This window comes from Mytilus galloprovincialis, chromosome 3 (assembly GCF_965363235.1).
Source record: "Mytilus galloprovincialis chromosome 3, xbMytGall1.hap1.1, whole genome shotgun sequence".
Classification (NCBI taxonomy): domain Eukaryota; kingdom Metazoa; phylum Mollusca; class Bivalvia; order Mytilida; family Mytilidae; genus Mytilus; species Mytilus galloprovincialis.
Window position 1 is genome coordinate 11,218,374 of NC_134840.1, and position 14,643 is coordinate 11,233,016.

The 14,643-nt window shown below is 32.0% G+C and overlaps 1 protein-coding gene across 1 annotated transcript in view; it reads right to left on the reverse strand.

Moving 5' to 3' along the window:
• Positions 1-940: 940 nt before the first annotated feature.
• LOC143069869 (mediator of RNA polymerase II transcription subunit 12-like protein) overlaps positions 941-14,643 on the reverse strand; it is a 77,316-nt gene continuing 63,613 nt past the window's right edge. Inside the window, exons 37-40 of the mRNA XM_076244674.1 lie at positions 11,924-12,044; positions 11,307-11,555; positions 4,349-4,547; positions 941-1,262 (exon numbers count right to left, since the gene is read on the reverse strand). Coding sequence (XP_076100789.1) covers positions 941-1,262; positions 4,349-4,547; positions 11,307-11,555; positions 11,924-12,044 — 891 coding nt within the window. The remainder of the gene's footprint in view (positions 1,263-4,348; positions 4,548-11,306; positions 11,556-11,923; positions 12,045-14,643) is intronic.

Genomic DNA, 14,643 nt, shown 5'->3' on the forward strand with positions numbered 1-14,643 from the left:
TGTCTTGTCCTGCTATAAGAAATGTCTTGTCCTGCTATAAGAACACCCTAAATCAAATATAATAAACTAAATAGAAAAAGGATGTGCAGTCGTGGATCCAGAACTTTTCATAAAAGGGGGGCCTGCTCCAGTTATTCTTCAGTGATTCCCAGTCCCCCCTGGATCCTCCTATGATGTGAATTACTACCAGTACCTGCTTGTTGTGATCTTGCCTCAACCTTGATCAATATCAATGTAAATAGTACCAGATTTTGGATTGACAAAATTTCCTATTTCAAATTTACAATAAACAAATAATTTATATTTTTTACCTATTATTTTACATGTTTCATACTCAACAATACATATGTACAAATATTCTTGAAGCACTTTTAAAGCTCATTAAAAGCACCATTATGTAGACTACTAATCCAGACATATATCCAAGGAAAAATCTGTCTGTTTTAAAAAGGGATGAACATTTTCATTGATAAAAAAACACATAACCTCTACATCTCTTTTGAAATCTTTGCTTTCCAGATGTTTGGTCCAAAATTAAATTGTTATTTAATAGAAATTAACACAAGGTAGATATCATTGTAAGTCACACAATGAATGCTGTTATTCCTTGATCAGTTATGTTAAAGAGAGCTGTCTTGTCCCTCAAAAAACCTTACTACAGACAGCAGTGTTGTCCTTATATTGAGCACAGACATATTGTTTTATATACATGTCATGATAGTATGAAAACGGATTACAATAGTCAATCATTTACTGTCCGTAAACCTAGAACACAGTGTAGGTATGTTTTAACTGATATAACATCAACATCCTTCTAAAAATGCCTAAACTGTGGAAATAATTCAACTGTTTATACTGGGATGTTCATTCTCCTAGCATGTCTAACACTAAGGAGAATGACTCTGATTTCTTCTAGTGTCAATTATTGTTAAAGAAGATTCTACTGATATTGTGGAGGTTGTTGATACTGGTTATATGCATTGCTGGGTTGCTGTCGTACACCCATCTGTTGTTGTAGTTGTGCCATGAGATTAGCATTGTGTGGTGGCTGTGCTGATTGCTGAGGCATCTGTTGTTGTTGGAGTCGTAATTGTTGTTGTAACATTTGTTGTCTTTGTTGCTGCTGCTGTTGTTGTTGTGTCCTTACCATGCGCTGCTGTATAAATGTGCCTTGACCCTGAGATGGGGTCATTCCCATCTGATTATAATTAGGTATGTTTGACATTCCAGTGTTAGGATTCTGCATTCCAGGCTGAATTCTGCTGAAAATATTAAAATATACTTTTATGAAAATAAAATAAAATTTATGAGGTTAATATCTATAGCTCTGATCGTATTTGAAAAATGATACAATCCTATTACTGTAAAATTCAGAAATTATTGTGTGCATTTATTATTGTAATATTTAAATGATAATCAAAGAGCTGATAGCTCTGAGGTGGAAGAAGGTGAATAAAAGGTAACTTGTATTACCATAAAAGCAGCCCCACTAACCAAGCCTGCTTTGTTCCATTATCGTTATAACGTATTTTTTTTCTTCAACAAGAATGTGTCATAAGTACATGGATTTCCCATCTGTACAATCATTTTCTATGTTCAGTGGACTGTGAAAATTAGGTAAAATCTTTAATTTGGCAGTAAAATTAGAAAGATCATATCATAAGGAACCCTTGTGTACTAAGTTACAAGTTGATTTGATTTCAACTTCATCAATCAAAGAGCTGATAGCTCTGAATAAAAGGTAACTTGAATTACCATAAAAGCAGCCCCACTAACCCAGCCTGCTTTGTTCCATTATCGTTATGACATTTTTTTTTTCTTCAAACAAGAATGTGTCATAAGTACATGGATTTCCCATCCGTACAATCATTTTCTATGTTCAGTGGACTGTGAAAATTAGGTAAAATCTTTAATTTGGCAGTAAAATTAGAAAGATCATATCATAAGGAACACATGTGTACTAAGTTTCAAGTTGATTGGATTTCAACTTCATCAAAAACTACCTCGACCATAAACTTTAACCTGAAGCAGGACGGACAGACAGACCAGAAAACATAATGCCCATAAATGGGGCATAAAAATAGTAAGACTTGTTACATACCCGCCAACTTTTGAAAGTTCCAATGGGGGTTTTTAGTGCGCGACAACAATTTTAAAGGCTACGATTTTTAGCGAAGTATTTTGCACGATCTGGATTGTCTAGAAAAAGTGTCATATTTGTAACTTACATCCCTTATTCTTAAGTCTGTTTGCATGATTCTAGTTATTAAATTGGTAGAAAAGATGAACATGTAGCTAGCAGACCAGGGTTTATTTTCTTGTATAAGAATATTAGATGCTTGTTGAAATTTCCAATTATGCACAAAGATGGACCTTTAACAGGTTGGGAACAACACTCCAAATGAGGGGTAACCCTTATTGGAAGAACATTACAACCCACTGTAAAAAATGAGCACCTTTATATTCATATTACTTTGATGAAACTTTTCCCCAAGAACTATGCATCTATTAAGTATTAAATGGTCAAAACATGTCAAAAGAATTTGTTATGTTTCTAAACTTATATCTTCTTTTTTAATTTGACCCCTCATTTAGAAAAGTTGTTCCAAATATAATGAATTTTTCTACTTTTGAGTTAAAAATCTTTAAAATTTTCTTTCATTTTTTTTCAACTGTAAAATGACCCCTTGTTTTAGGGACAGTCCCTCATTTAAGGAACACCACTCATAATGTGGAAAAGGGGGGGGGGGGTCCCAACCTGTTTGTTGGGTCTTTGTGAACAAAAGAATAGTACATTGTCCTTTAAATGATTTAATTGAATACAAAAATAAAATATGTTACAACAAGTATTATGACATAATGTCAATAAATTAGTGAAAAAAATGACTATTTACTATCTTTATGGTAGTACTACTGCATCATTGAATTTTGTCAATCAGCCATGCTTTTATCCTTAAGCTGTGTAAGAACCTGCTTGCAGATGAAAATTTACATGACATGTTCACAATTTTACAACTAAATGGAAACAACAAGTTCAAAATCAAACAAACAAATGGAAGTGTTTAACGACCTTGACTGGCTATACAGCCCTCGTACGGTCGGCTCGGTGCTCGAAGGCGTTTGGTAAGCATTTAAATATTTTTTGCCGGCATCGGTCAGGAACAGGTGGTGGTCGCCATTTTGGAGGTCGCCATCTTGGTTTTATGAGATGTTTTGGTTTGGTATGTTTACTATTTTGATGGACGTTAATCGGCATAACACTCCCCATGATACAATGGGTTTTGGAGTGCATGTTAACGCGGGAATACGCCTACTATTACGTTTACTGTACGGCGTTGGATTGGTTTCTGTCATCTAAAGTAGTAAATCGTTGATCATCTAACTGTAAACCCTCATCGAAGATAGTGGGTAAAGGAGAGCTGGCCCAGCACGTCCGTTCAGCTGTAATGACTGAGACGTGACTGGGATTGGAATGAAAATCTAGCAGGTTAGAATAATTTTCAGAGAAAAAGTTTTTGATTGGCTTATTAATTGATCATGAGAAACAAAGAATTTGATTGGCTGAACACGATTGGGTTACCTTGGGAACAAAATAAGGAACAGATGATTTTCACTAAATTGTGTTTTAGAGTTTTTAACGATACCCTTAATATTAATATTTTTTAATAAATGCAAGGACAAATTATAAAACGTCCCTGATAAGAGTAAAGAGAATGAACACAGGGCGACAGTACTATACAGGCGAAAGAACTCGGGACGAACAGACCAAGGGCGAACATGTAAACAGGGCAAGTTCTCCCAATACCAAATTCACGCATGCGTACTACAAATATCTACAGTAAAAACATCTGGTTACAAGTAAACAAATGACGTTCATGTAGATGAGATGAAATCTAATAATTTACATAAATAAAAGGGTACATATTTACGATAGTGATTGTTTTTCAATCCTAATTTACAAATTATATGATTCAGATACTTAATCATGTGTAAAAAGCGGTGTCAGGAATAAGAAGTTGTCATGAAATTGTAATACACAGAAACGAATGCAGCATACAGAGGTTCAATGATTTGAAAGTCAGCACCATAGGCCTTCAGAAGACTTGAAGTCTTCTTCCACCAAAAAATGCCAGATTAATTATTGCGATTTCAGTAAAATATGCATACAATTAATATCTCAGTTATCAGAATGTGAGTTCTTATTTGTGCAATACTCAACAAGTGGCATTATTTGCATAAATGAATTTCTGAATTTACAGCATATAAAAAAATTATTTAACATATCTACTCCATTTTTTATGCAATGTTCATTACTGAATAGATTTACTGATAAATGATTTGGCATTACCTTGTATTAAACTGCTGTTGTTGAGGTTGTTGAGACATGTATCCCTGCTGATTCCCCATTGGCTGTATCATACTAGGATTCTGAGAGCTCTGATACGATTGGTTAAAGCCCTGAGGCATGATCTGGTTCCCTGTTATATCCCCTGTTGCAGCTGGTTGTGGAGGCATACTGTAGGGTTGATTATAGGGCTGTGTTATTCCTAAAATAAAATGTGGATAGCTTTAAATATGTGCAAAATGTCAACAAAATACTGTAAATTCTGAAATTGTTGCGATGTTTTTTATTATTCCGAAAAATATGACAGAGTTTTAATCGCAATAATTATAACTCGTATTAAAAAAAAATATTTATGAATCTAACAGAATTTTTCTAAATATTGCGAAAATTAAAATCTAATCTAAAATGACAAAATCGCAATTATAAATGCTCGCAATAATTTCTGAATTTACAGTATATAATATATGTTGTTCTGTCCAAATCCTTCAAGGATGGTATCTTTCAACTGAGAAAAAAGTAATGACTACTTGAAAGGATACTGATAAAACTATTAAAACTTTACTTTATCTCAATATACGAACAGTTAAAACAATAGCAGTACTTGCAAATATTGAAATCAAAATACCAATACTTTAACATCTTACACAAGTTATGCAAGTATTCAAAGTCAATGAACCATGACTGAGTTACATGGCTAAACAATCTCCATGTAAATGAGATGTGCCAATGCTAATACAACTGCATATCAAATACCATTGACTTATTATAAGTCGTTCCAAAACCTAAATACAAACATTAACTTGTAAACTATGTAAAAGTTTCAAAGTCAATGAACCATGAAGAGGGGGTGGGGCTATATAATCTCCATGGAAACAATACTTGCAAATGCCAATACATTTGCATACCAAATATCATTGTCTTAACATTAGCAGTTCATCTTAAACAGATCTAATCACAAACTAATACATGTAAACTAAGATTATAAGTTTCATAGTCATTAGACTGTGACTGAGGGGCGAGGCCAAATATTCTCCATGGTATGTTAAAGTTTCCATCTATATATTTTTAAAATTGAAGCTGCCAAAAAATGAACTTAAACTGAGTTTAGAGGTAATAGAATCATATACACATTTCATTAAATTAAGTTGAGACAAACTTAAGTTAAGAGAACAGAAACTAAAAAAATCTTCAATTTTTCCATTTGTAAAGGGCATAACCCTAGAACAGTAATCAAAATGCTTGTAATCACTGAATGGTAAAGACGGCTTTAATTTATCAGTTGGTAGTAAAGTGAATATTGCATTGTATATTGTATATAGCATTGATTTAAGTTGATTCAACTACTATTCTGGACAAAGAAAAAAAATCCAATTTTCAAAGAAGATTTCATAAAGCATTGGTTTTATGTGATTCAACCACCATTCTAGACAAAGAAAGATAACTCCAATTTATTGTCTTGAAACTACAAAATCGCCTGTTTTTGGTCCCTTTTTGGCCCTTTATTCCTAGACTGTTTGCCCCATAACCCACAAAATATATCACAACCTTCTACTTATGGTATTAAACATTGTGGTACAATTTCAGAACAATTGAAATACTTATACACAACTTTTTGTACTGACACTAGATAAATGCTTGTTTTGGGCCCCTTTTGGCCCCTAATTCCTTAACCTTAGGAACCATAACCCCCAGAATCAATCCCGAGCTTCCTTTTGTGATTATTAACATTGTGTTAAAATTTTATTGATTTCTATTCACTTATACTAAAGTTATTATCCAGAAACCATCTGTCTTGGGACGACGCTGATGACGTGATACCATTATACGACTATAAAATAATAGTTTTATTTTCAAAATTAGTCCGTTTGTTCCCCCAAATTACCTGTTTCCTTACTTCAAGTTGGTAGGTTTTTTTGTTTGTCCACCGCCTGATATTACCCAACATTTAAATACTTCTCTATAAAATTCAGGGATATGTTTGATATATTCTAGAATTTTCTTCTTTTCAAAATTCATCTTAATACCAACCATGCTGAGATATTTTAATGGAATCAACTTCCAGTTTGAAATGTCATTACTAATGAGTCTACTTCCCAAAGATGCTTTTAGAGACATAAAATAACTTTGTATGTCGATCATTTGTAACCCCCCCTTCTTCGTTTGATTTTATCATGGTATTTCTTTTAACCTTATCTGGTTTACCATCCCAGATGTATTTATAACATTTACTTTCTATTTCTTTTCTGAATTTCTCTGGAACTGTACAGGCACTTGCCAAAAATGTAAAAAGTGGTAAAACTAATGTTTTTATAATAAGAATTTTCACAATTAAAGTTAAATTACGTTTCCCCCATAAATGAAATAGTTTATTCATTTTCTCAATTTTATTCTCCCAGTTTAAATTTTCACATTCTTCTGTGTTATGACCAAATATATTCCCAATGCTTTCACTGGTTTGTTTGTCCAATTAATCCCAGCTACCTTATCTTTACTATTTTTCAGTTTTCCTACCCATAAACCCTCTGTTTTATTTTTATTCAAAGTTAACACAGAAAATGATCCAAAAATTTCTATTTCATTCATAGCAGCTTTGATTTCTTTCGTATTACTGAGAAATAAAGTAGCATCATCAGCTAATTGTGAAATTTTAATGCTATGATTTTTATTATCTAGTTTAACTATGAACCATTTGATATCTCTGTGCATTTTTAACAATGGACTCCCTCCACCTTTTATACAATAATATAAATCATGACAAAAATATCTTTTTTGTTGATCTTGTAATGCTGATCATTTTGTCTTAGTTCCTTTCTATTTTCTCTAGTTTGGTCAATACTCAAAAAAGGGTAAAATAATCCTCAATCACTCCTATGAAGAGTGACAGTCGTATTTTTCTTATTTCAAGTTTATATTTATCTATTACAATTTTTATCATATAAAGCAAAAATTTGGTAAAATTTAGCATTAAAAGTCATTCCAAGAAGAAGTGATGGAAAACTTTCCTTAATTTGTATTAAATGATCTTGATGGTTATTTCTGCTAATTTAAGTTTCTATCTATCTATTATATTTTTTAAGATATAAGGCAAACATGCTAAACTGTGGGAAATTGTCATCAAAGGCCAATAACTCGAAAAAGGAATTGACTGACGATTTTGACCATTCAAAAACTTATTTGTTATTTTCTTTTGATGATCATTTTAGCAACTTAAAAAAAAAATTCTCTCTATCTATTATATTTTCAAGATAATAAGTAACCAGATGCTCCGCAGGGCGCAGCTTTATACGACCGCAGAGGTTGAACCCTGAACGGTTGGGGCAAGTATGGACATGTAGCAGAGTGATTTTTCATGCTTCATAAATTATGTAATTTGCACTTTTGAAATCATTGATTTATATTAAAAATCTACTTATCAAATTCTTATTGAGTCTTTAGTTTAATTATTTCACTCTTGCAAAGTATTTTTACTAAAGGATATTTATCCTTTATGACTTGATTTAGTATATAATTTATGTATTGAGTAATGTTACTCATACATATTCATGGAGGTTGAAATTGAACTCTTGTTTTGATTGGTTCTTGGTTATTGGCGGTTAAATTGAGTTTTCCTTTGTGTACCTTGGGTAGAATTTACCTGGACACTGGTCAGTGAAAGACGTCCATTATTTACCCAGACTATTATAGCAGAAACCCATATTGACAGATTGTATATTGACTATATTCATCTACATAGTTTTCCAGACATGACTAGTAAGCTGCACTTTCTTGTTTATTAACATTTTGACACGAATTAATAGATTTGGTTAACTTTCCTATTTTCGAGTAAATACTCTTCAGATTGCATGTTTATAACATCGGAATGAAAGATTTGAATGAGCGTATTTTTGGTAAAGAAGCTAGGTCATATTTTTATAAAGTAATGTAATATTTGCCGCTGATCATAGCGTAATCATGTAATGTTTAGAGATATCGTAATAACAGTATTTTACGAATACTGCATGTAGAAAAATGGCGGCATGTATGATAAGTTACATTATATTGTGAAAAGAATGTTCGAATTTCATGTTAGCGTAATGCTATTTTTATATGGACGAATTGAATACAATTGTCATGCGATTAGTATTTTATATAATTACGAAGAGTCCGTTCTTATTATTGTATTTTGGTTTTCAGGACTCTGATGTAGACTATTTACTTTGTGCCAAGTTCCTTATTTACTAGAGAACTCACTCCACAAGTGGTAAGCGCATAATTTGTAGTTTTTGTATTATTTTATACTATAGAAATGATAGTTATTCATGGATTATTTCCATTGGCGATTTGCGCGTTTTTAGCAAATCAGTGGTAGAATTTATATGTTGGTATTCAGACATAGTAAATACTTTTTGAATGTTGTAATATTTATTAAGTTTAATTGTAAACTTTCATGTACTTGAGAGAAGTAATTTTAAGATACATTTAATATATTTGATTGTAAACGCAATAAAACTGATTACCGTTATAATTAAATGTCGGTCAGAGAAACCGGTTTGTTAAAGTACATGTGACATGTGATGTACATTTCACTACACGATTGAATGAATGAACATTCCATAGTAAATGTGTATCTACTGTTTATAGTAACACTATTATATAGGAATCGTTTGAACTGTATTAAAATTGTCTGTGATATAATATGTGTATAATATATTCTATATGTTACATGAACTATCATTCAAGCTGGTTTCAGCTCTAAATTTGGATTGTGATTAAATAGTTGATACAGCATAGGTTTCTGACACAGAATGAATGTAGTCTAATGAACTTAAATTTTTTTTTGCCTTTGAGCAATTCACTATGCTGTTGAATATTAATTCTCTCAAAAAAATGTTTGAAGAAATTTTTATTTTATTTATGAAATCTGAAATGAGAAAAATTGAACCCCCCATTGTATAAAACAATGATTTAAGTTGATTCAACTACTATTCTGGACAAAGAAAGATAACTCCAATTGAAAATTTCTTGCTATTGCGCAATATTGTGCAATTAGATATTTCTTGCTATTGCGCAATACTGTGCAATTGAAAATACTTGCTATTGCACAATACTGTGCAATTGAAGATTTCTTGCTATTGCGCAATACTGTGCAATTGAAAATTTCTTGCTATTGCGCAATACTGTGCAATTGAAAATTTCTTGCTATTGCACAATACTGTGCAATTGAAGATTTCTTGCTATTGCTGAATACTGTGCAATTGAAAATTTCTTGCTATTGCACAATACTTAATATAATAATTTTGGATCCTGATTTGGACCAACTTGAAAACTAGGCCCATAATCAAAAATCTAAGTACATGTTTAGATTCAGCATATCAAAGAAGCCCAAGAATTCAATTTTTGTTAAAATCAAACTTAGTTTAATTTTGGACTCTTTGGACCTTAATGTAGACCAATTTGAAAACAGGACCAAAAATTAAGAATCTACATACACAGTTAGATTTGGCATATCAAAGAACCCCAATTATTCAATTTTTGATGAAATCAAACAAAGTTTAATTTTGGACCCCGATTTGGACCAACATGAAAACTGGGCCAATAATCAAAAATCGAAGTACATTTTTAGATTCAGCATATCAAAGAACCCCAAGGATTCAATTTTTGTTAAAATCAAACTAAGTTTAATTTTGGACCCTTTGGGCCCCTTATTCCTAAACTGTTGGGACCAAAACTCCCAAAATGAATCCTAACCTTCCTTTTAAGGTCATAAACCTTGTGTTTAAATTTTATAGATTTCTATTTACTTATACTAAAGTTATTGTGCGAAAACCAAGAAAAATGCTTATTTGGGCCCCTTTTTGGCCCTTAATTCCTAAGCTGTTGGGACCTCAACTCCCAAAATCAATCCCAACCTTCCTTTTGTGGTCATAAACCTTGTGTTTAAATTTCATTGATTTCTATTTACTTATACTAAAGTTATTGTGCGAAAACCAAGAATAAAGCTTATTTGGGTCCTTCTTTGGCCCCTTATTCCTAAACTGTTGAAACCAAAACTCCCAAAATCAATCCCAACCTTCCTTTTGTGGTCATAAACCTTGTGTCAAAATTTCATAGATTTCTGCTTACTTAAACTAAATTATAGTGCGAAAAAACCAAGAAAATGCTTATTTGGGCCCTTTTTGGCCCCTAATTCCTAAACTGTTGGGACCAAAACTCCCAAAATCAATCCCAACCTTCCTTTTGTGGTCATACACCTTGTGTTAAAATTTCATAGATTTCTATTTACTTATACTAAAGTTATAGTGCGAAAACTAAATGTCTTCGGACAACGACGACGACGCCAACGTGATACCAATATACAACCAAAAATTTTTCAATTTTTGCGGTCGTATAAAAATGCCAAAAAAAGAGGTAAAATTTGACATTTAAGGGCAATAACTCCTATAAAAAGTTGCAGGACAGTTGAGAAGTCCATGAACCATTGGTAGACCTCAATATTCTGAACATTTCTGCTTCAGACAGATTTTTTCTATTTAAAGCAGTTTTCAAAATAATAGACAAAACTTGCAATTCCATCCCTGTGTTCTATTTTTAGCCCTGTCAGCCATCTAGATTAGAAAGTCAGATCATTGGACACATTATTAAAACAGAATACTCCAATGATGATTGAGGCCATATGTTTGAAATTGGTCCAATACTTTAAGAGAAAAATATTGTTAATTGTATGGACAATGACAGATGACAATGGAAGACAAGCGATGAGAAAAGGTCACCAAAATAGCATTTTTTTAAGTAGTACAACAAACCACCACAAACACTGTTGATGTTATTATGTCTCCTTTAGAATTTCACTTCATCTTAAAAAAGAACCCAAAACCTTGCCAATGATAGGCTTGACATGTTATTGGTTTCTTAAATATACTGTAAATATATTGTAACTGTGTTCACAATTTGAGCTCCTGTTTTCCTATACAGACAATATTACCTGGTTGTTGATTTATGTGCATTCCTGGCCCTGGTATCGGTCGAGCATATGGAGTCATATCAGACATGCGATTGACTTGATTTCTAATCTGTGCTCTAACCATCTGAGACTGCTGTTGTTGATGGATCATCTGGAGTTGTTTTAAAGATGGCTGACTAGTTCCTGCTATAGGGTAGTTACTACCCCGCCCACGTAACATAGACTGAATGGCTTGTTTGGAACTGTATTGGGAAGGTCCAAATCTAGGCCCTAGAATTAAATGTTTTAAAATGCTTCACATTACAAAATATACTAGAATTTTATTTATGGTTAGGTGTGAAGCTTTACTGTATAATTTTTGTGGATAATACTTAATTTCCCTGTTTCTGATGAGTTATAATGCATCTGAAAATGTAAATTCAAACTCAATATTTATTATTAACAAACATAATAAATACACAATATTGACATAAGAATCTGCAAGGGTCCCACATGGAATGTCAAGGTCACATGAAAGGGCATTGTCATTGACCTTGAGAAAGTAACTTGACATTATCTCATATCCATTTCTTTAGTAAGTTTGAACAGTTAATGCTTTTGAGTTTGGTATTTTATTGTTCTTTGAAATTTGTTCATACCTGGTCCTTGTGCCATTGGAGAATAATAATTAGGTGGGGTTGGCTGTTGCATAGATCCCCAACTTGGAGGGGGTCCAGGGTTGTTGTAGTCCATACGGCTACCATATCCACCCATCGGCGTCTGGAAATAAAAATAATTATTACAATACAAAATGTTTACCTAATGTTTAATCCCTTACCATTTGTAATTTTCCATAACACACAGATCATGAAAGAATTGAGCTGCTTAAGATAGAAATCGACCATACACAAGTGCACATATAAATTTAGTAGACTTTGATTAATTTTAGAACAATGGAATATGAAAAAAAAGATAAATTTTGGTCTGTTTTGTAGGGCAACTCCTTTTTCAAACAGCTGCAGACTCTCCGTAGAGATTTTTTCAACCAGAAAAAGGTTAACAGATGATTTGATATTCATTTGCATAAGGTCGATTTATACTCGATGAAGTTCAAATTCAATAATAATGAAATTCTTTCACAAATGTATGCAGCTGTAAGCATATTTGCTTAGTTCCCTTTACAATTTTAAAAATTTGTCTTGTAAAAATAAATAAGGAAGGTGTCCATGGGTGCCTTGTCTTGCATATAACATAAAGGGACATAACTCAAGAACCATAGAAATGACACTATCAAAATTTGTACTTGATCAGAGTTTTGTGGTGGTAATAAGCATTGTGTTTAAGTATCGGTTGAGGCATACTTAAAGTAAGACAGTAACTTATTTTTATTTGTACAGTTCCAATGTCTCCATATTTTACCACTTCCATTCTATATAAATTTGATTGTTTAACAGTAAATTTAATAGTATAGTTTAATATGCCATTTATTTTAAATCTGTTTGTTTTAGGATTTCTTAACATGGGCTTTCATATTTTATTGTTAATACTTATATATGTTGATGAATATGTTGTAAAGTGCTTAGGGTAATTTTGATATTATATAATGCACTGATATAAATACTGTATAATAATAATAACTCTAGAACAGTAAAAGTTAGGCCATCAACATTCAAAGCTGATCTGTGTTTTGTGGTAAAATGAGTTGTGTATAGGTTTCATACAGCCCGTAACAGAGTAGTGATCGAATTCACGTTTCTTTACCGTCAGAATAAGTTACGTTATCTACAAACTTATTTCAGAAGTGATATAATTTAATTTTCTTCATCGACAAAATATTTCATGTCCAACGTGTAAGTTTTCATTGTTTAAGTCGAAGTTCATATGTCTTTGTTCATGACACATATTATGAAATACAAAGGAGTTGAAATGAATTGATGGATTCAAAAATACATAATCTAGAATGTGTGTTCTGTCATAAACAATGGCTTCGTCGTGCGAATCGACGAGATCATGTTACATGTAACTGATCTTAGCTGTAGAAACAGTTGGTTCGACCTCGATAAAATCTTTATCAATTTATTATAAGCGATAAATATTCATGACTACAATGATAATGAATTTATTGGAGTCAAATCCACTGTTTCTACTGTAAACATGAACTCGTCGGTTAGTGCAATGAAGACACTTTTAAAGATTGAGATTGTTGGTTTATTCTTTTCTACAAAAGCGTATTAGCGCCACACATTTTTTTTAAAATTATTTTTCTTCCTATGTTTGCGTTATAACGCAAACCTTTTGAGTTACAACGCAAACCTTTGTGATATAACGCAAACCTTTCAATTATTCATTAAGTTTTGTATATATGTCCGTCTGTCATTCATTTCGGATGTGATTTACTATTAGAGATAAAAAAAAGAAACATACATACAAGGCCAAATCATTATAAGAAATATGCATAGGAATAATGGAATAATTGAAGTGCAATTATACATAAATTAAGACTGATTTGTGCATCAGAAAAGTATATAATCTAACAAGAAAATAGATATAGTTTAGTATATAGTCATATTAAAATTGAAAGATCAAAAATAATGTCATACAATGGTGAAACCAACCTCCAAGTCAAATAGACAAAATGATCTTTCTGCTTTAAAATGAATTATTAATAAGGAAACATTTTTTTTAAATCTCAGAATATGATCAAGATTCTTTGACAGAAGGTCATTGAATTTTCATTTCAATATAATGAAGTATTTTTAAGATGCTTGGGTAGCAATTTGAATAGAGAGAACATAATTTTATTAATAAAACATCTTCATTCTATACATTTATTGCCAAAGGGTAGCTTGTACACAGTTCTCAAACGAGAGCTTACTTTGGAAGTATATTTATATTCGGTTATAGCTATATTACCAGGGTTGATTTTTTTCTTAGGTATAACCTCAATTTACTCAATTTTCTTTGTAATATATATACTAGTAGAAACATGGATATCGTTTTTGGGGACCTTTATAGTTTGTTGTTCAGTGTGAGCCAATGCTCCGTGTTGAAGACCGTAATTCGGCCTATGATGGTTTACTTTTACGAATAGTGACTTAGATGGAGAGTTTTCTTATTGGCACTCATACCACATCTTCTTATATTATTCTGCTCATTATTAGTCATTGATATGATCTAATTATTCAAGCATTTTACTTTGCAATTACTACAAAGGTGATAAATTTTAATATATACAGCCTCCTCCATTAATAACTACGGTTTCCTTTGGACCTTGAATAAGAAATAAGATAAACAAAGGTTTGCGTTACAACGCAAAGGTTTGCGCAAACTATTTCAGTGTTTATTTAAAGTTAAATTTATTTTCAAATCTCTTCTGTTT